The sequence below is a fragment of the Pinus tabuliformis genome, chromosome 4_2, assembly GCF_031772625.1.
Source record: "Pinus tabuliformis cultivar Carrire ecotype Pingquan chromosome 4_2, CPIR1, whole genome shotgun sequence".
Lineage (NCBI taxonomy): Eukaryota > Viridiplantae > Streptophyta > Pinopsida > Pinales > Pinaceae > Pinus > Pinus tabuliformis.
The window spans coordinates 531,272,721-531,296,573 of NC_142304.1; the positions used below are offsets into that span (position 1 = coordinate 531,272,721).

General features: G+C 36.6%; 1 protein-coding gene across 1 annotated transcript; it reads left to right on the forward strand.

Annotated features, from left to right (window-relative positions):
• The first annotated feature begins 15,093 nt into the window (after nt 1–15,093).
• On the forward strand, nt 15,094–15,777 carry LOC149170366 (uncharacterized). The gene has a single exon (XM_089425538.1). It carries the CDS (start codon nt 15,094–15,096, stop codon nt 15,775–15,777), a length of 684 nt encoding a protein of 227 aa, XP_089281664.1.
• The last annotated feature ends 8,076 nt before the right edge of the window (nt 15,778–23,853 follow it).

The window sequence follows — 23,853 nt, forward strand, 5'->3', positions numbered from 1 at the left end:
TAATTGTTGAATGCATAATTTAATTATGCACTCACCGAGTGTCTACACTTGAAATTTCAGTAAAATTATAAGGATATAAGCCAAAAAATACAATTATAAAAAGTAGTTTTTTAAATTTTCAGTCCAAAATATTTACATTTACCTATTTTTAACTTTAAGGGATTTTGATTGGTTTACATATTATTTACATGAAAATTTCATGGGCACTTTTAGGCTAAAATTTCCTAGAATGCCCGAAAACACTACCCCATACTATGAATCTTCTACTAATGTGAGGGGCATTCAACCTCACAACTTGCGTGCCACTGAGAAAGCATAATGCTTGAGGGAATTATAAATTCCCTTCATCAAATGGAAGAATGATACTCCCACTAACCATCTGCCACAATCAATTAGTGAAAGAGTTTCCTAATGAAAGTTCCATCTTCATGATGGATATGAGGTTTCAAAGGAGTTGATGCTAGAAGCGAGTCCTAGGATGTTGAACATAATAACTACCTCTCAAGCCTCGCATCGAAGCTAAAAAATTCCCATATTATGCAATGCAACCCCTAACCTAGGGTTGTGCTTCTAAAAGAAAATTCAAGAGAAAAACACAATACCTTCACACTTGCTATTACATCAATTGAGCCCATTCTCACCTTTGCCTAGTTATTTTCCTATTAATATCACCAAAAAAAATAAGTTGTCAAACTAATTTCCATTGGGATTTATGTAAATGTCAATCGAGGCAAGAACTAAACATGTAGCCACCATATAATTAGACTAAGGTATGAAACAATTATTTCATGGGCAAATAGGAGGAAGTGAGATTACAGTAAAAAAGAGTAAGATATTAAGAGAGGAAAGGCCTGAATAATAACACTAATTTCGAATGAAAATATCCCCAACCACGGCCATGTGAGAAAATATCTTGACCAATTCCACCCTTTATAAAGTTCTCACCAAGAGAAAGCCCCACCATTATGGCTAGCTTGCAACCTTTGAGAAGTTTTCTTTCCTACTTGTATATTTTATGGTAGTGGAATGTGACTCCACTAGAATTCTTGTTAGACCTTAGCCTATTTGGTCCTAGGCCTCTTTGAAATATGTGAAATTATTATGGGGATGTTTATTGGTTATGTCTTCAATTTCCTCCATTGTGCCTAATATAATGTTTTTCTAGCAAGACCATGTATAAAGGCTAAGGTCCTTCATTTGAGGTAATTATTTAAGTTTAAACTATACATAATTATTGCGTTTAATTATCTCATATATCTTTTTGATGGTATTATGATGACCATGAAAAACCATTGCAAGAACAATTATTTTGAGGTAGTTCATAATGATATCAATGAACAAGGATGTGTTTGACCAAAAAAAACATTATTCTTGTAATTTTCGATGGTACTAAATATTTTAGTTGTACAATCATACTATTTTATTGAAATATATTCATATATTTAGTAGTGTTGGGACACGTTAGCGAAAATAAATTGGTAATGGATATCCTTGCATCACTTGAAAATTGGTCCCTCCACCCTCCACCTTCATCCAACCAAAAAATCAATCTGGGGGCTTCCATTAGGTTGTTCAATTGGTTCACATAAGAGATTCAAAGAGTTATAGTTTGCCTCCAAAGTTGTAGGTACCTTCAACTATGAATTCGCTCGCCTCTTCAACAATCTCCAAGTTTTTGTACTACTCGTTTTTCCATGGTAAAGACTTCCAAAAAACCCTCTCAATACTAAAATAACTCTCCCCCTTCCTACGAAATGCAAAAATTAATGTAGAAATTGTGACCAAGTTTCACTTAGTACTAATATTGAGAGTAAACTAATGATACTAGGTGGAAGCACAATGGCTAGTCACTATAATGGACCCTGATTCTTCAATCACGATGAGCTAGTCATTAAAATGAACTTTGATTTTTCAAATGAGTTGGCTTTCAGTCACAATCAAGGGGCTAGTCACGACGAACATTGAATTTCTAGTCATGATGAGCAATGATTTGTTATTTTTTTATAAATTATTATTTATGTTGTGGGAAATTATTGATTTAGGTTGAAGAATTTAGAAAAAAATTGTTTTAGTAGTTATTGATTTAGGCATAATTTTTTTAATAATTATTGAGTTAAGTGGTGGGAAATGTAATGATTTTTTTCCAATATGAAAAAAACATAATTTTTGTATTAATATGAATGCAAAAGTGTAATTTACATAATTTAATATATACTAATTTTTTTTCACATGTATGGCCTGATATTTTAATATCTGCAATATATAATGTTTGGGCAATATCAAAATCCTCATAGGATTAAAAAAAATTCATAAGGGACTAGTATTTTTATGTTCATAATGTATAATTAAACTGGATAAACAACTTGATATCCAAGTTAAAAACTAGTATCCTAAGTTGAATGGATATGACATTGATAGTGAAAAATGTAGAGATACATGAAAATTTAGGTCTTCAACTAAAGGAAACATGTCCTCTACTAATTAAACAACACTTTTCCTTGCAGGAATTCTTCATAATGTATTTGACGGAGCTGTAAGATCACTCCCATTTGGGATAATTTGTTAGTCTTTGAATTTAATTCCTAGTGAATTTGATCAAAGGATATAACCCCAAAGATTCTAATAATCTTCATAACTCTAATCATTCATTGATCCAATAAAGAAGTGTTTAAGTATATCTTTTGAACCAATCTATAACAACCTTTGAATCCAATGTCACTTGTAAGTTTAAAGTGACACAATTAAAATTATGGCTAACATAAATGAATATTTTTTATTATTGTAATACATGTTAGGTAGTCGTATTTTTGTTCTTAGACTAAATTAGTCATTGAGGTTACTCATTTTTAGTTGGGTTACTTAATATTGCTAATTTTTTGTAGTACTTGAGAAAGATGTAGTGACTAACTTTTTTAGTCACCTACTCACTAATTTCTTATTTTATACTAGTGGTAAAAGGAACAAATGGAGGATTTGGATAAGGTCCAAATTAAAAATAAAAATAAAAATAAGGAAAGAGTAATATAAATAAAAAGGAACCCTTTGTGCAGACTAATCCACCTTCAATTCCTATTCCACATCGTTATCCTTCTAAAGACTTTCTAGAGGGTGAAATTCTAACATTACAAGGAGGATAATGTTTGGAGAGAAACAACTAAGGAGAAGCACAAGTAGGAAATATCGAAAAATCCCATCTACAATGTTGTGCGTAAGACTGCAATGGTGCATCAACAAGCAGACATTGTCTTTCCTACATAGTGCTCATTGAGTGGGTAGCTCCACATTGGACACTAAACATATGGATAAAAATATCTTTCAGTGTGATGATGTCATGAAGTTGGCTTTTGGAACACATATTGAAGGATACATAGTTGATTGTGTCTAGAATTCAATCCAATGTTTGATCCACTCCTTGAGGCTTCATGGAAGGCTACACACAAATGAAGGTGATAGAAGAGCTATATCTAGTTGAAAATCTACAATTAGCTAAGAGGATTATACGAGTTATTTTTGAAAATATGAACTCATCGAGCAACTTTACAAAATTATATGAGGGTGATGAAAAAGAGAAACTTTACAGTTTTAGGAGTGTAGGGTAGAGAAACTAATGACAACATATGTTACATATTTTAATAATGATAAGCCTATAAGAAATGTGTTACCCTAGTCTGGTTAGAAATTTTCTATTCTTAGCAGTAATTTAGTGGTTTTAATAGTGTTATGATATCGTGGCATTATTGGAGGTTGCAATTTGGTTGGAAAAACATTAAATGAGATTATATGCAATAGGCCAAGCAAAAGGGAAATCCGACAATGATGAAAAAGATGTTTGATGGACAGAGGCCAACCATCATTATGGACAAACACGTTCTCAATTCTGAGTTTGATCATTATGTGCCATGAATCTAGATCATATTTGAATATATCATTAAAAAGAGCATCAAATTGAATTATATCCAACATAAATTGGTTATTCTAATTTAATGTGCATTGGTATGGTTATGTGCAACCTTATATGGAATGGTTATATGCAATGATATATGGTCACAATACGTGAATACAATGCATTGAATATTCAATGTTAAATATAATATCAATGTTAATAATATGCAACATTAATATTCAGTGCTCGATCTTTGGGTGAGTACGAATTGGCATGGCATTCAATATCAACAGTATTATGGGATCAATATATTCAACAACATTATTCAATAACATTACATATATTTGATACATACGGCATTGTTATATATCACTGTCACCCAATTCTCATGGTATTATATGGTGCATATGCATTAAGTTGGTAGCATTATATATGAAATTGCAAAATACCATCTATTGTTATATCTTATGCCTCTCAGAAGAGTACACATTTGAACTATTATTAATATTGTTGCATTACATATTGTTGGTATCTTATATGATTAATACATCATGCTGCATAATATACATTGGAGGAATCTTATATAGTAGTTTTGCTTGTTTCATTAAGAACATGTATTACATTGCATTCTATATATCTCAGGAATATCATTTTACTAAGTGTTACGATATATATTGCAGAGTGCTTTAATATTTCATAGCATGTATTACAGTTTGGGCAGTGATGATAGTGCATTCAATCAGTAAGTATTTGTTGAGGATAATGCTTAAAATAAAGCTACGTAATTGCTAACAAATTAGCCAACAAATTTTGTGCTCTGAGTTATCAGAATTAGGACAACAAAATTTATAGATGTAGTGAGTCATCATTCAGAAAATTATTAGGGATAGTAGATTAGTGAGATAATGGATAATGAACTTAGAAATATGTGGGCTATATAATAATGTATTCATTGTTCCTATGGAGATATGAGATTCCAATGAGAGTTCAACTCATGGATTGAGAATCAGACTTCTCTTATTTTTGTTCAATAGTTTTGTTTATGTTTTCATATGCATGCTCTTGCTAGATTTAACATGGTATCAGAGCTAGGTTAAGAGAGTTGATTTATATGTAAAGTGTGTGTTGTTGGTAGGAGGTTTCAAAAGTTTGTGAAAGCAATTTGCAAGAGTTTTCGTAATTTTGTGAAGCCTATGCATATTCAAGTTATTGGTGGGAGTGCTCAGCAGTTAGCAGCATTGGCCAACAATATGAATATTTCTCATCCAAAAATACCAATGTTTAAAGGTGAGAACTTTGGATTTTGGAGCATTAAGATGAAAACATTGTTTCTCTCACAAGATTTGTGGGATTTCGTAGAGAATGGATATACAAAACCAGATGCTCACACACTTGCCTGCTGGAGTCAAGACCAAAGAAACTAGCTAAAGGAAAATCATAAGAAAGATTCAAAATATCTTTTCCTCATCTAGCATGCAGTGCATGATTCTATTTTTCCCAGACTAGTTGGAGTAACGAAATAAAAGGAGGCATAGGATGCCTTGCAGCAAGCATATCAAGGAAGTGATAAGGTAAAAATTGTTAAGTTGCAGTCATTAAGAAGAGAATTTGAAACCTTGTGCATGCAAAACTCTAAATTTATTCAAAATTTTCTCACTAGAGTTATGGGTATAGTGAATGAAATTAGGTCTTATGGAGAAGATTTAAAAGACCAAAAAATTGTTGAGAAGATTTTAAGAAGTTTACCTGGAAAATTTGATGGGGTTGTTGTTGCTATTGAGGAGTCTAAGGATCTAACTCAGTTGTTTGTGAATGAGCTAATGGGGTCTCTTCAATCTCATGAGCAAAGAATCAATAGATATTCTGAAAAATCTATTGAGCAAGCTTTTCAAGCAAGTGGAAATATTTTCAAAGACAAAAGTGGTTCCTTTCATGAGGAAAGCCAGAACACTTTTGGAAGAGGAAGAGGAAGAGGACAAACATACAGAGGAGGCAGAGGTCAAGGAAGGATTTTTTCTACATACAACAAAGGTGTTAGTGTCAGTGTCTTCACACTGCCATCAGTGATCAAAATCTACTCTTTTTCATTTACATGATAGGAGTCTCATACTGATGAGTTTGCATTCCATTAGGTCATGGATTCACTGATGGTAGGGTTTACTTCAAATTTTCCCTCATGATCTGTACTTGTTGATCCTCTTTCATATATTTCAGTCATGGCTCAAGTTCACTCTACAGTTTATTTCATTAGGTCTTAGGGTTTGGTCTCATTAGGTTTTAGGGTCCCATCATGGTCAAATTCAGTGATTATACACCAATAATGATCAGCAAGGACATGAGGAGGCTAATAATGATTGGTAAAGCCATAATTTATTATTTTTAAAGCCTAATGTAGTTCTCACGTCAAAACTTGTTTTGAGGTGAAAACAGAGTATTATTGTTTTTATCTTCATTTATGATGTAATTTTATCTTCTCATATGTAATATTTGTTCCCCGCTACTCCTAAGCATCTTGTGATGTTTCCAATAACCTACCACCACAAAAATCAAGTTATCTGGAGCATCAATCCACTTGCAAGAGCAAAAGAGAATAAACCTGAAAAACAGAGCATTTAAAAGGACAAAGAGACATTAGAAAAGTGGGTTTTTCAAAAGAAAAAATCAAATGGAGTTCATATAAAACCCTCCCATCCTAATTTCAAAATCATTATCCCATGTTTTCCAAAGCCCAAGGAGAGAAAAACTCAAAGGAGCAAGTGTTTGTGAGCAAAGAAGTCGGGCACTGCGCTTAGAGAGAAAGGTGTTGCACTTCTGGGAGTTTTGGCTGGGCACTGTGCTCCTAGGAAGTGGCTTTACGCTTACAGACTGGCGTTGCACTTACATATTTTTTGCACAGTTCAAATTATAACGGGTGTTGTGCTCCTGAGGTGGTGTTGCGCTCTTGGGTGGTGGCAGTGCGCTTAGGTCAGTCAAGCCATAAAACATTCCAAACATCAAATTTATGCTAAATTTCTTCCAAATCCATATTTCGCAAGTAAGTATCACTCCTCTCCTTCCAATTTGGTTTGCACTTGCTGAGATTTTCATAAAGTTTCACTCATTTTCATAAAACCCTAATTCTCACTATGAACCCTAAATCAGTTGGTTTATTTCACTACAACCTTTCATATATCATCTCTTCCATCCTCACCTATGTCTCATCCTTTGTTTTTCATCCCATAAACCCTCCTTTCATTCTCATAATTTGTGCCCTAGCTATAAATACACACAGTCACTTATAAACCCTAGAGCCTACCCCCCATTCCATTCACATTGGTCTCCCCACACTGTCAATTTTTGTGAAATTAAATAGTGAAACCATGGACAGAGGAAGTGATTTTGAGTATGAGGAGGAGACAACCAGTGACAGTTTTGTAGAGAGACATAGGCAGAGAAAGCCTCACAAGGGAGGAAAAATCATAAGAGAGGAGCCCACCACTCTAAGAGAATTACAGGCCTGCCCACTTGCAGTTTCTTGTTTCAGAAACCAAGGATGTTTTGAATTATGTGAACTAGTGGAAAGAGCTCAATTTCACCATGAGTTAGCTAGGCTTTTTGTATCCCATTTACATAAACATGAGGTGACACTTGCGAGAGTAACCTTCACAATATCACCAGCTATCATTTGAGAGGCCACTAGAATCCCTAATGTTAGTGAGAAATGGTACAAGGGTCAGGACCTTGATGAGGATTAGTATGAGTCATACATCAAGCCTTAATATAGAAACTAGGTGAACAGGCTTTTCCCCTTTCAATTTTTGGAGAACATGTATGTTCCTTTGATGAGGATTATCATCAAATATTTCACTTGTGAAGGCAGATTCTCCTAGTTGTATGCTTACCATATCAGACTCTTCATGCACTTCACCAGGGTAAAGATGATGAATCTCCCATACTTATTGTTTAGAAATATTGACAAAATAGCTTACCTTGTACAGAAGAAGCCATACCCTCAACAGTTGAATAATATCTATCATTACTCCTTGATCAAAACCATTGTTCTTCACCATCTCAGTCTTCTTAACATTCCTTGGGAGACTTTCATTGCTCATGAGATGTTCAAAGGTCTACAGATCCCTTCACCAGTGCATCTAGAAGAAGGTGGGCCTTCTAGCCATGTGGAAACAAGGAAAGATGTCAAGGAAACCAAAACTACTGAGATGCCAATGTACTTGACATATCACAGAGGCACAAGGAGACTTTTTGTCGTTGCTAAGCAAGTGTTTGCTCCACGGGATGTGGAAGTGACCTTGCCTTCTTCATGAGTCCACAGGAAAATGTTATCTCCACAAGGTGTGGAAGGGGCTTTTCCTTTTATATCGACAAAACCAGTACAGTTTGAGCAGTTGAGCAAAGGCAAGGAAAAAGTGTAGGAGGAAGATCTTGGTGATGAGGAGGAAAGAGATTTTGACTTGATTGAGCATGAGGAGTCACAATAGCACTATACTCATCATGGAGTTTGAATCATTGATTTAAAGGCTCAAGACAAAAAAGTTATCAAAGACATCATCATACAAGAAATGGAAGCTCAAATACAAGCTTTGGCGGACAACTTAGAGAGAACCAAGTTCATCATCAAATATTTGGAACAGGAAAACAAACAATTGAGTGACAAGCAAGTCCTCATGGAGCTGGAAATGAATAAATAAAATAGGCAGATGGCCAAAGAGGCTCATGTCACATTGACTCCTATTGAGTAGGAGATTGAAAATGATAGGGAAACTTGGCTTGAGAGGATCAACATACATCTTGAAGGACTTATTGAGAAGGCAAACAGGGATAAGAAAATACTCCGACACATGGTGGAAAGAAAAAAGGAGCAAGATAGGTTGATGATGTTGGCTAAAACCTCCCTAGCCCATCAAAGTAGTTGATGGTGGTGTTCCATGCCAAATTTGGGCAAATTTTGAGAAGTTTTTGCATTTTTGAAATTTTGAAATTCACAACACAGAAATTTTGCCTAGAAGCGGTGCTGCGCTTTTTCCTGGGGCATCAAATGGAGAAAGGGTTGGCATTCTTGGATTCATAATGATGAGAACATGCACCCTGGAAAGTGTCAGAAGTTTTGGAGCAGATCTGGTTCACCAAAAGGTCCAAAAACTACCAAAAAATGACCTCTCTGCCTCTTTTTGGACACACAAAAGTAGTCTTGGGAGATTCAATTTTTGAGGGGGCAAATGACCTCCAAATTCAAAAATTCTAGGTGTTCCAAAAGCTAGGATTGAATACCTTTCCAATGATCTATCCTGGGCTCACTTTGGCTAAGGGAAAGGCCTCCAAAATTAGGTAGATAGTGGTGCTGTGCTTATGACCATTTTGCTCATAAAACTAAAATTCGCCTGTTTTGACTGTGAATTTGATTTCTCTCTCCTCATGGATGATTTCACTGATGTAATTGATGACATGGAATGTAAATGTAATGGTAAAATAGTATTAGAGGATAGATTCATTAGTTAGAGGTGGTTTTGAAGCAAATGAATCAATTTCCCTTCTTGTAGAGGCAAGTTGTTTGACTACATATATTCTTGGTCCTTATTTGGAAGTGGTTGAAACAATTCCTCTTATCATTCTTTCGACCCCTAATGGTGAGATGAGGGATTGCAATGTCTATATCATGTATTTTCTTTCTCATTTGCAAGATTTGGATTCAGCTAGATGCTCATGTTCTGAACACTTATCATTTTGTAGTAGTTTTCGCAGGAAGCTAATAAAGTTACAACTATTTTTATGGGATTCCTGTTGTATGGCCTTTAGCATGTGTTTATTCTTCTGTTAATTTGTTCACACGTTATTTATGTATTCCTCTTTCATGTAATCTCTTCTGATTGGTTGTTTTCAATTCAGATAGGTGGAATACATTAGGTTTTAATGCTCTACCTTGGGAAAACACAAGTATTTTATGTTTTAATCTTTTAAGGAAGGATTCTTGACTTTCTCAAGCCCTTCTTAGCTCCTTACCAGTCTAGCCTTTCACCCCATCAAGCTTTAAGGTGCTGAAGATCATACCTACCTTGCCCCATAGAATCCTTGTGATTTTATCTTAGTTTCTGAGGCCCAAAATTTCCCAGCTCCTCCTGATCTGGCAAAAACATCAACAAAATCAATCAAAGTCCTTGAGCTATTATACCTAGCATAAAATCGTGTTCCTAATCTAGTCATCATGACTGAGATTCATAAGGAGAGAGCCCTCTCTCGGCCTCGTAGGGCTAGCTACCAGGTTAAGCTTGGTTTGTGGTTACCCTAGAATTGCCTCCATTTAGCCTAAGGTTAATCTAGGTGATAACATAGTGGTGACCATAGTAGGGAAGAAATATCATTACACCCCAGTAATTTTGATTCTTTTCAAGAAGTTCTGAACTTTTGGATGATAAGTTTAGAATTCATTAGGCTGAAAATTGGAAAGTTGTAAAGAAATAAGAAATTTTTTAGAATTTGAACATATTGGCTTCAGGAAGGTACACCAGATACAACCCGGATTCCAATCCTCGAGACATTGTTAGTGAGCCTCAACGCATTGGCCGAAATTATAAGAAAGTTGTAGAGAGACCTACTGTAAATCAAGAAACACTAAGTGAAAATTCCCTCATTAGAGTCAATTCATTCCCAAAAAAGTTAGAGTACACCTTGCAAGATCATGAATTTGATGTTAATTTTGAGCAAAGTCTATTCCACAATAAGTCTTTAAGTTGGATTGACCAACCAGTTCTTGATCCTTCCATATTTCAAGATAATTCCTATTCAGAGAGTTCTTATTCACAACCTCTTCATACTTTTGATTTCTTACAAAGCATTTCTGTAGAAGTAGCTCGCAAGACTCATACCCCATTCATTGATTTTCAAGACATTTTCACTCAAACAAGCCCTTAGCTTGCACCTTCCTCTCCACATATTAATCAGGCAACTCAGACTATCACCAATATCCCTGAGCTTTCAGAATCAGCATCTACTACTCTTAGTTCAGCAGTATTCCCATCAATTTCTGAAGTCCATTCACAACCTCAGTTTATACCTACACTTCCATTTCAGCCTATCATATCCAATCAAAAACATATCACCCCTACTCCTCCGTAAACCACTCCATTAAACCCAACTAGTCCAACCGTTGTTTCAAATCCACCTCGAGTCATGGCTACCCGATATGCACCCCATGTTCTACCTTAGAATTTATATGATATGCCCATTGATTACCAAAGTAAGATACCTCTTTTTGATGCCACTCAAAGTATTACAGTGAAGCAACATGTTGACATAATAAATGACTTATTTGACCTACATGAGGTAGATGAAGAAAATGTGACAATGAGATTATTTTTGCAATGTTTTGGAGGCAAGGTTCGTAAATGGTTTCGAGCTTTACCAACAACCTCTATCAAAACTTTGTCAGTTATGCATAGACAATTCCTTGACTGGTGGGAGGTAAAGAAGAACCCACTCCAATCTTTATCTGAGTATGAAAATATTAAAAGGAATGTAGGTGAAAGTGTACAAGATTGCTGTGTGAGGTTCAATGCAGTTTATAATGCTATTCCAGCTGACATTAGACCACTAATAGGGTTAGCATTGCTCAAATTTCCACACGGTTTCGATGTTGGTATGGAATATCGGTTACAAGAAAGAGATCCTACCACACTTGAAGATATGCAGAAGAACATTGTAAGTGTAGAAGTATATCTTTTGGCCAAAAGAGCATGGATGAAATCTGAAAAGAAGGTGACTATAAAGGAAGAAGCATCTACCTCAGATGTTAAGGTGGATAATTTTCTCTAGAAAATTGAGAAGATGTTTGACCAGTTGACAGCTGCAGCTAAACCTGAGACACCAATAAAGAATCCAAACTTCATAGGACAACATCAGCTCAAATTCAAGATTAAACAAAGGGAGAAAAAAGCACAAGATCAGACAGCACAACGGTAGCAGGTCAGAATTCCTTTACAGCAAAACTATGTGCACGAAATAAAGGATGAAGATGATGATGATTCAGTGGTTGAGGAAAATCATTTCTTCACTGTTGATGGTTTGCCCATTTTTCTGACGGAAGATGAAGAATATTCGGAGGTTCCAGATACCCAAAAGGATGAAGATTATATACTAGCAAATGAGGCAGTTTTGGAGGATGAGTCAGATGATTATCAGCAAGGATATATGAATGCATTAACAACACAACAAAATCAATATTCATTGAGAAGCAGGGATGTACCAGTCAGTCCAATTCAAAAGAGAAAGGAATCATAATCCAAAAACGACTCCACAAACATTAAGAAGAAAGGGAGAAAGCCTGATGATTCAACTTCCAGGAAAGGACCATTAGCAAATAGTGTTGCAAATGAGAAAAATAATTAGCAAAGTGTAGAAAAAGAAAGAGCAAAAAAAAGGACCTTCCTGTCAAACAGGTAGAGAAAGTTTCACTAACTAGTTTAGAAAATGAAATTTCTAAATTAAAAGTTTCAATTCCTTTGACTCAGTTGATTAAGAACGACAGCTATAAACACGAGGTGTCCAAAATTTTGCATATGGATCCTTTATCTGATATGGTCAATGTAGAAGATGATCATCCTGAGCTCATTTTTGGCCCTGCCTTAGAAGGTCAGTCCAAAGATAGTGAATTTCCTCCATTTTATATAAGCCTTAGACTACACGAGTATGTTCTCCATAATGCCATGTTCGACTCTGGAGCCTCTCATAATCTGATTCCAAAAGCCATTATGGAGAAACTGGGCCTTGACATTACTCAAAAATATCATGACCTGTACTCTTTTGGTTCTGGTAGGGTCCATTGTATTGGTCTTATCAAAGGCTTGGTGGTATCGTTAGACTAAATTCCAGCCAAGAATGTTCTGATGGATGTGGTTGTTGCTGACATTCCACCACAGTTTGGTATGCTTTTTTCCAGATCGTGGGGTGCAAAACTTAAAGGAAATGTACAACTTGATTTCTCTTACGCTAGCATTCCCATGTTTGGCCAATTAAGAAAACTATATAGGGAGAAGAAAATGAAATACATGATTACTAACAAAGGGAAACCACTCAATCATCCAATAAACGTTGTACATACAGATTTAGAATCATTTGTACTATATTCAGATAGTGGTTTCAATGATTTTGATAGTCAGTTAGTTGAAGTAAAAGACGTTCCGAAGATTTCAGAAAATTTTAGAGCAGCCCTTGATCAAGAATGATAGAAAATAGCAAGTTCTTCTGAGAAGTCCACGTACGAGTAGCAGCAAAGAGACAGTGAACAACAGAAAAATGAAGAGATCAGTCAAGGTAAGGAAGAGAAGGAAACAAAATTTCAGCATCTAGAAGAAGAGGCAGGTCTTTGGAGCATGGATTTTGACAGAGCTATGGGTAAGGATGGTGCTGGTATAGGGATTTGGATTCGGAGCCCTGCTTTCCAGCCTAACAAAGTCCCTAGTAATGTTAGAGTATGTTCTTACAAATTGGCTTTTGACTACTCTAACAATGAAGTGGAGTATGAAGCTTTGATTGCAGGTCTGAAAATTTTGAAGAAGTTAAATGCAAAGAGGATTTCGGTCTATGGAGATTCAGAGTTGGTAATCAAATAGGTAAAGGGAGAGTATCAAGCAAAGCACCCACGGATGAGAGCTTACAGAAATGCAGTTCTAGACATCTTGCGAATGTTTCCTAATTATACTTTGACAGCTATACCCCGGACTCAGAATATTATTGCAGATTCACTCACCACTACTGCAAGCAATTTAAAGATCCCAATGAAATCCAACAACAAGTTTGAAATTCATGTCAAACAGCAACCTATTGTGCTTGATAGTTTAAGGTATTGGCAAGTGTTTTGGGATGATAATTAAATCAATACCTTTTTGCAGAATGAAGGAAATTACAAGGATGCTTCCATAGATGATGACTATGATACTGATGAACAAGAAATTGAAGTGAACCAAATGGAGATATTGCAGCTGAAAGACAACATTATTCCTAAAGGTCTCATACCTTTAGAAGAACTTTTTGATCAAGAGGATGTGGCTAGAAAGTTGAGCTTGGTGCCTACAGATAAAGGAGTTGAGGATGTCAATCTTGGAACAACAGATAAGCCCAACTTTGTGAAATTGTCCAAAGCATTGTCTCCTGAGGTAAAGACTAAATATATTATATTTTTATCTAAATTTTCTGATGTGTTTGCTTGGGATTATTCATATTTGAAGGTGTATGACAAAGATATAATTCAACACACAATTCCCATCAAGCCTAATTAGAAGCCGTTTAGACAAAAATTGAGAAGAATTAACCCAAAGTTGCTACCTTCCATTGAAAAAGAGGTAAACAGATTATTCAAAGTTGGTATAATTGTCCCAATCAGATTTTTTGATTGTATTTCGAACATGGTTTTGGTACGAAAGAAGACTGGAGAAATAAGATTGTGTATCAATTTCTGGAACCTTAACAAGGTATCTTTGAAGGAAAATTACCCACTTCTGAAGATGGATCATATCTTGCAGAGAGTGGTTGGAGCATTGCGCATGTCACTACTCGATGGATATTCAGGTTATAATCAGATTCTAGTGCATGAAAATGATCGAGACAAAACTACATTTACCACACCTTGGGGAACTTTTCATTATGCTAAAATTCCATTTGGTTTGAAGAATGTTGGAGCCACATTTCAGCGAGCAATGGACATTACTTTTACCAATGAAAAGGATGTATTTCTGGTTGTATATTTAGATGCTTTAACAATATTTTTAGGCTCCGATGATGAGCATCTACACCATTTAAAGATTGTGTTTCAGAGATGTAGGAAGTTCGGGATATCTCTTAATCCAAAGAAAAGTCTTTTCGCCATGGATGAAGGAAAGTTTCTTGGTCATATTATCTCAAAAGAAGGCATTCGCATTGATCCTTCAAGGGTGGAGGCAATTCAGCAAATATATTTTCTAAGGAACAAGAAGGATATACAATATTTTAATGGTAAGATGAATTTCTTACGCAGATTCATACCCAATCTAGCTAAACAATTAAGAGAAATAACTAACATGTTGAAAAAGGATAGCATGGTAAAATGGACGAAGGATGCCATGAAGTCATTCAATCTGGTAAAGTATGCTTTATCTACAGCCCCGATCTTGATTAGTCCTGATTACACTCAATATTTTATCATATTTTAATTTGCGTCTGACCATACCTTGGCTGCAGTATTGATGCAAAAGAGAGAAGAGCTAAAGAAGCCCATTTTCTTTTTCAATAGGACCATCAGAGATGCTACCTTGCAGTATAATATAATTGAAAAACAGGCTCTTTCTCTTGTCAAAGATTTGAAGGATTTCAGAGTGTATATTCTACACTCACACATCATAGCATACATTCCTAATGCAACAATAAAGGATGTGCTAATACAAACTGATCTAGAAGGAAGGTGGGGAAAGTCAATTGCAACGATGTTGGAATACGATCTAGAGATTAAACCCACAAAGCTGATCAAAGGACAACGCTTGGTGATATTAATGGCTGAATCAAATCTGCATGCTTTAGATATCAATCTCATTGCATCCATGTCAGAAGATGTAGAAGAAGGCTCTCTCATTCAAGTTTCTGAAATGTTTCTTCAGTCACCATGGTATTTAGACATATTGTATGTACTTCAGCACCTTTCTCCACCTTCAGGAATGACAAAAAACAAAGGTAGATCACTCAAACTCAAAGCCGCTAAATTCTACATTCTAAATAATGCCCTTTATTGGAAAGATCCAGGAGGTGTGTTACTTAACTATCTGGTTGAAGAGGAAGCTCAGGAGGTGATGTATTACTTTCACAAAGGTGATTGTGGTGGTCATTTGTTTTGGAAGACAATGGCAAACAAAATGTTAAGTGTTGGTTATTACTAGCCGACTCTATTTTCAGATGTTTACAAAACAGTTATGAGCTGTCAGGAATGTCAGGTCTTTCAAGGGAAAAGAAAAATGCCGCCTCTTCCTCTGAAACCTATTGAAGTCAATGCACCATTTTAGCAGTGGGGACTTGATTTCATCGAGGAAATCCATCCAACATCGTCAGCGCAGCACAAATGGATCCTAACAGTAAGCGATTACTTTACCAAGTGGATTGAAGCAATTCCACCTAGACAAGCCATAGATACGGTAATCATCCAATTTCTAGAGTCAAATATTTTATCTCATTTTGGTTGTCCTAGTAAAATCATCACAGATAATGCAGTCGCATTCAAATCAAAGAGGATGATCGAATTTTGCAGCAAGTATAACATTACTTTGGGTCATTCTACAACATATTACCCACAGGGAAATGTTTTGGCCGAGTCATCAAATAAGTCTTTGGTGAACATCATCAAGAAGATGTTGGAAACAAATAAGAAAAGTTGGCATAGGAAGTTGGTTAATGCCTTATGGGCTGATAGAGTGAGCCAGAAGAGATCCATAGGTATGTCTCCATTTGAATTAGTTTATGGCATTGACACAGTTTTTCCAACATCTCTTGCAGTTCCGGTTATGAGATTGTTACAGGAGGCTGGCACTGAAGAAGATGACTTTTAGTGAAGAATCAGTCACATGATTCATCTACAGCAAACAAGGGATGAATTTCTCCAAAATAATTTCCAATTTTAGGAAAATATCAAGAAAATCTATGATCGGAAAACTAAAGCAGACAAATTTCAACTAGAGGATTTAGTGTTGCGATGCGATGCTCAGAATGAGGACAAAAGAAAGCATGGTAAGTTTGAAAACTTTTGGAAAGGACCCTATAATATTGTAGCATACAAGGGAAAGAATGCCTTTTTACTCAAGGAGATGGATGGTTAGGATTGTCCAGGAGGGCCAGTTAATGGTAGGCTCCTAAAGAACTACTACTTCTGAGGTTATTTCTGAAATCATGATATGATCATTGTACATACCATTTTCCTTTTCATTCCAAGAATTCAAGGTACACAGTCATTTCAGCTTGGGGCCCGAGGTGAAGGCTATAAAGTTTGAATGATATGTGTAAGGTTTGTTGGTTCTAGTTTAGTTTCTAATCACAGTTTGAGTCATGAGTCAGTTTCAGTTTGCATTGTGTCAGTTTTCAGTTTTTGAAAAGTTTTGATTCCGTTGCCCAATGGATAAGGCTACTAGATCTACAGTGTTCTTGGCACCTCCAAGGAGCTACCATCCCCATTGGAGCCAATGTTAGTGCTAGTGTCTTCACACTGCCATCAATGATCAACATCTACTCTTTTAAATTTGCATGATAGGAGTCCCATACTGATGAGTTTGCATTCCATTAGGTCATGGATTCACTGATGGTAGGGTTTACTTCAATTTTTCCCTCATGATCTGTACTTGTTGATCCTCTTTCATATATTTCAGTCATGGCTCATGTTCACTCTGCAGTTTATTTCATTAGGTCTTAGGGTTTGGTCTCATTAGGTTTTAGGGTCCCATCATGGTCAAATTCAGTGATTATATGCCAATAATGATCAACAAGGACATGAGGAGGCCAATAATGGTTGGTAAAGCCATACTTTATTAATTTTAAAGCCTAATGTAGTTCTCACGTCAAAGCTTGTTTTGAGGTGAAAAAACAGTATTATTGTTTTTATCTTCATTTATGATGTAATTTTATCTTCTCATATGTAATATTTGTTCCCCACTACTCCTAAGCATCTTGTGATGTTGCCAAGCACCTACCACTGCAAAAAATCAAGTTATCTAGAGCATCAATCCACTTGCAATAGCGAAAGAGAATAAACCTAAAAACAGAGCATTTAAAAGGACAAAGAGACATTAGAAAAGTGGGTTTTTCAAAAGAAAAAATCAAATGGAGTTCATATAAAACCCTCCCATCCTAATTTGAAAATCATTATGCCATGTTTGCCAAAGCCCAAGGAGAGAAAAAATCAAAGGAGCAAGTGTACGTGAGCAAAGAAGTTAGGCATTGTGCTTATAGAGAAAGGTGCTACACTTATAGAAGTTTTGGATGGGCGTTGTGCTTACAGACTTTTTGGACAGTTCAAGTTATAACAGGCGTTGTGCCCTTGGGGTGGCGCTACGCTCGTGGGGTGGCGCTGCGCTCTTGAGTAGTGGCGCTACACTTAGGCTAGCCAAGCCATAAAATGTTCCGAACATCAAATTTATGCTAAATTTATTCCAAATCCATATTTTGAAAGTAAGTATCACTCCTCTCCCTCCAATTTGGTTTGCACTTGTTGAGATTTTCATAAAGTTTCACTCATTTTCATAAAACCCTAATTCTCACTATAAACCCTAGATGAGTTGGTTTATTTCACTACAACCTTTCATATATCATCTCTTCCATCCTCACCTATGTCTCATCCTTTGTTTTTCATCCCATACAGCCTCCTTTCATTCTCTTAATTTGTGCCCTAGCTATAAATACACACAGTCACTCATAAACCCTAGAGCCTACCCCCCATTCCATTCACATTCGTCTCCCCACACTGTAACTTTTTGTGAAATTAAATAGTGAAACCATGGACAGAGGAAGTGATTTTGAGTATGTGGAGGAGAGAACAAGTGACAGTTTTGTAGAGAGACATAGGTAGAGAAAGCCTCACAAAGGAGGAAAAATCATAAGAGAAGGGCCCACCACTCTAAGAGAATTACAGGCCTGCCCACTTGCAGTTTCTTGTTTCAAACACCAACGATGTTTTGAATTCTGTGAACTAGTGGAAAATTCTTAGTTTCAACATGAGTTAGCGAGGCTTTTTGTAGCCCATTTACATAACCATGAGGTGACACATAATATGCCTAGTGGACTAATATGCATTGAATGTAGGTTTGGAAGAGAAAATCAAGGAATTTTGGCAAGACTAAGGTTTGAAACTCGAATGGGATAAGGGAGAGAGATTGTAGGGGGTAAATACTCCTCATTTACTCCTCCCCCATTCAAATATTCCTCCATTTAACTCATCCCATTAAACAAAATACAATCAAAACATGTAATAATTTGTGAGAAGAGTTGATTTGACTAAGCTAGGAGGTGAATTAATGCCCATATAGTTACCGAATGATGAGGCCCATCATTACTCGCCTATTGAAAGTGTTGCTCATCCTCTGAGAAACTTAATCAATATCCATGACATCTTTCATAGCTCTAGTGGCCTCCCTCAAATCCCATGCCTCTGTTGTGGTTTCCTCTTCTTGTTCATAGAATCCCGCCTTCTCTTCTACCTCCTCCTACTGTCTTATTTCCTCCTCTTCCTTCCTTTATTCTAACATCCCCAAGAGAAGTGGGGGACTAAGTCTCAAGCCAATCCAGACTTTTAGCCTTTGGATGGATTGCTTGTACATGGGTGTCATGTTCAGTGCTTCTCTCATCCTTTGAGGAGAGTGGTACTCTTTGATCTTCAAACTGTATGGCAATGTATTCCATCTCCTTATCCAAGCTTATATGTTGTCATCCCCTAATAATCTAAACGTGTCCTCAAAATGTGTAATTGCTTGCTCCTGGGCAGCAAGATACCTAGGTGAAAGTTTAGGATCATTTGCAATTAAATTATGTGTACTGATGAGTGCCACTAGATTGGACTGCTCAGCTCTGATCATAAGAGGCTTTGTTTTTTCTCTTGCCAATATCTTCTTCATTTCTGCATCTCTTACTTCCTCATGGTTCATCCATGATGCCAAATCCATCAACTATAAATCCCTTAGCTTTGCATTAGGGTCCCATACATTCATGTCTGTCAAGGCCATGTTATGCAAATAAAACTCAGACATCTTGGCCCTATCTTCCAATGTGATTTGATCACAAAGATCAATGAACTGTCTATAATCCTGGAATGGCATAGTGCCTCTTTGTGCTAGGGTCTTGATTTGGAACTACAACCATTGTTCCTTAAGGTATAGTGCATAGGACTTAGCTGGCATCTTGCACTGGATTGCTTCCAAAGAGAGACTGACCATGGATGCCAATTGATTCTCTCTTTCTTGCAGCTATCCTTTCAACCATGCATTTTCTACCCCTAACTTATTTTTCATGATGACCTGTTTGTCTCTCAAACTAATTAGTTCTCTACCCATCTCTTTGAGCTTCTCCTCCATGTGACCAATGTCCTCCACTCCCTTGGACTTGGAAATATGCAACCATCTATGAGTTCTGGCTCTCTCTTTCTCAAGCTCTAAGAATAATGGAATGGTAATTTTTTGTGGAACGACCTTGTCCCCCTCAATAAATCTATAGTAGGAGTCAAGGTTAGGTTGAGCACTAGGTTCCTCTGGCTCTGGGTTCTCTCTCTTTGTTTATGGCTGCTTACTTCTTTCCTCATCCAATTCTTGAGTTTCTTGTAGGTTTAGAAGAGTTTCCTATAGGACTACCTCTGCTTCCTATAGGTCCTGCTATGTATCATGTAGGATGTCTTTTCCTTTGGATGAGGTAAGCATTGTTACAGGCCTTCTCATATATGTGATAGGAGACCTAGGGGAGGTTAGTGTTGAGGATCCTTCTTCTTAAGTTTTTATAGGAGGATCCATATTCTCCTGCTATTTTGGCGAGTCCTCAACAACAATGGGAACCTTGGTTAGAGTTTGGGGTTTTCCCTGCCTTATCCTTGTGCTTTTCCTTGTTCTGAATTATAAGGGGGTTTGCCTCTATCTTTTGCCTTTTTTATAGGGGTGCTAAGGGTAGTGAGGGCATTTTCTGCCTCTCTCTCAATGGGTTCTGGAGATATCCTAGGTGACTCCTCCTTGTCTTCTGCCTCCTCTTTTCCATTGTCATTTTCACCTATGTTTTTCCCCTGTTCTTCTCCTTCTAGATCCTCATCTTGTTTATCAGTTTCCTCCTTGACATATTCATATGTTTCTTCATAACCTTATTTCTATTTCTCCTCTTATTCCTCCTAATCTATCTCATCTTCATCCCTCTCTACTTCTTCTTCATCTGTTTCAGTTTCTTCCTCATCCTTTTCATTGATAGTGGGACTAATGTCATATGTGAGGGCTTTGATATCCTCCTTTGTCTGCATGTCTCTGAAAATTGCCCATTAGATAGGAATCATGAGGCTGTGGAGGGAATCTTCTATGATTATTCTAATTAACCCATGGTGGGCTAATTGTTGGTGGTTTCCCTCCCACGCATTTATGCTTGTATCTATCAGTGATTGCAAAAGGAAGTATGGTATGTTGAGCCTTTAGTGAGGAGGTGTTTCTACTCAAAAACTCAATTCTTCAAGAAGCATAAAGTCATATCCATAAACCACACTATACCTACCTTCACATGATATGTATTTAATAAGGTGGTAGCTTACCTCATTCCAAGGGTATGGTAGGCTTGTTCTCCTTACTCCGTTCTTGTCCTCAATGGGCTCTTCTCCCTCTGAAAATATTTTCCTCTTGGCAGGCTGGTTATCTCCCTTGTTGTCCTTTCTCCAAGGAACTCCTAGGGGAAGTGTGGTAATTCTACTTATGAGTTGAGGGGTGAGATCTATGGAGAGGCCTCTCACTACAACAATGGCATGGGCTCTGGTCAGTGGAATGAGGGAGAGAGAAAAATCTCGGGCCACTTCACGATCATACCCCCTTAATTTCTCAAAATACCTCATCCAATTATGCCTCATCAAGATTTCTAACATAGGAGGGTGTTGGTGGATTCTCATAGTGTTAATGGGCTCCCTTCTATTAAACCACACTATCATTTTGGTTGGTGAATTTTGAGGAGCATAGATGGTTGATACAAATTTTAATGCAGAAGTAAATGGGACTGAAATAATTGTGGAGACAATTCCCTTACACAACTGCCAAATTCACTCAAACTAGGAGATTTTTCTGTTCAATTCACTTGGAAAAATGGAAGTAAATATAGAGCCTACCTCCTCATGGTGTTTGTTGTAGCCAACCCCTGTGTATCTGCTTCTGAAACTACTCTCAACCAATCTTGTAGACTGACTTGTTGTATCTTGTAGGATTCCTTTGTGATCCTATAGGATTTCCTGTGTAATCCTGTAGGAAGTCCTATGCAGGAGAAAGATGGAATTATTCTCTTTTGTAGGTTTCCTGGGTACGAGAGCGAATTTGCTAGAGTGAGCCTGGAGGAGATAATGCATAAGTGCATGGGGATCAACAATTTTTTCCTCTTATGGTCGAGTTGAATGAGGTGTTGTGCTGGCAGCCAAGGTATGTTTTCTGTTTTTGGATTGTTGGTCCCCACTACCAACTCATCATTCTCCTCTCCTTGTAATCGACTCCCACTTCGTGCATCTATAGCCTTAACTGCTTTTGTCCTTCTCCTCTCTTTTTTTTGACTTGATTGTTGCCATGTGTTGGAGGACCAACTATTTTGTCTTTGTCAACCAAGGAAAATTTTAAGGATGGAAAATTTTCTTGAAGTTTAAAACATTGGCGAATCTCGCTAATCCCTAATATGCAAATTATAAATGTTTATTGATATATTTGTAAAATTATTCAAATTTATAGTTATTTTTTATATAGTCTCTATATAATGTTGGCGAATTTTAAGGTAAAATAATTTTATATTCTAAAATTTGGGCGAATCGTCTTTTATAAAATTGGAAATTGGCGAATCTTTTTTTTGGAAAAATCATGGAAAATTAGCCCACTGGGCGAACATTAGCCCCTAAAATTTTCCATCAATGTCAACTGAACGAAGGTGGCCAAGTTAACTAGACATCTTTCGCTTATAAACCAACTCACTCACAACCTTTACATCATTTGACTACATAATGAAAATGAGAGAGTGGAGAGAGATACTTACCTGTGGTGCTAATACCTTTTTACAGTTTTTTGAAGACATGAGGTGCTTCCTATGTGTTGGTTGCATGTTATTTTTCCTTCTTTTTCTATTGCCCTCTAATGATTTCCTTGATGTGAAGGTACATGTTGTTGAAGATGATGGTGCTGATGTTTCTTTGGAACTTCTTCTGACCTTGGATATTAATGCTGGAAGCTTGCTGCTACTCATGATTTTTATTCTGTGGGATAGGTTGCTACAGGATTTCCTACAGGATGTCTTGTAGCTGCTTCTCCCTCAGAATGTTTAATTATTTCCTTTGCTGGGATTTTGAGGAGGATGGCATGGATAGAGATGAGGTCTAGCAGTGTGAATAATGAGAAATACACTCAGGTGTTGTTCACTTTTTCCCTCTGTTTCATTTTCCTCTGTGTTTTCTCTTGAAGAATATGAAATTTTTTGAAAATTGATTTTTTTAATGATGAATACAAGGGTGATCAAGATGGGGAGAGGTATGGTAATGAAATTGTGATGTAGGGATGCTATTTTTTTGACATCGAAGATCATTTGCTTGCCCTAGTGTTACATCCTGTAGGATTCCCAAGCCACTGTAATTCCTACATGATCATCGTGTAGGTTTTTAGGGGATCCTGTAGAAAACACAGTCCCCTTGTAAACTAAATAAAATGAGAGGAAAAAATGAAATAAATGGTGGAGTTATGAATGATGATGGGTGGAAAGATAAAAATGAGAGTGAAATAGGCTCCTTTTTTATTCTTTGTTCTCTGATCGTCCTCCTGCTGACCTGGAAACCGAATTTTTTCATGATTTTTCTCTTCTTATTTTTCATGAGGTTTTCAACTGAGTCTCCTTATTTTCCTCTTCTTCTTTTTCTCAGTTAATTGATGAGGCAGGAGCTGAAACTTGCTCCACCACCATCACTATTTTATTGATACCATCAATGAACTCTTGTTTTGACAATGGCCTCTTATAAAATTTTAGTATGTTCCCATTAACAAGTAAAGGAATGGCCTCTGCATCTATGGTTCTGAACTGCATTGAACCATTATCATGACATCTCTCTATAACATAAGGCCCTAACCATATTATCCTTAACTTGCCCTTAAAGTCTTTATATCTAGAACCATATAACAAATCCTAATCACCTTCTTGAAATTGCTTATCCTTGATGTTCTTATCATGCCAAATCGTCCTATGAAGTTGAGTTACCTCTCTGTGTAGGAGGGCCTGCATTCTGAATTCATCTA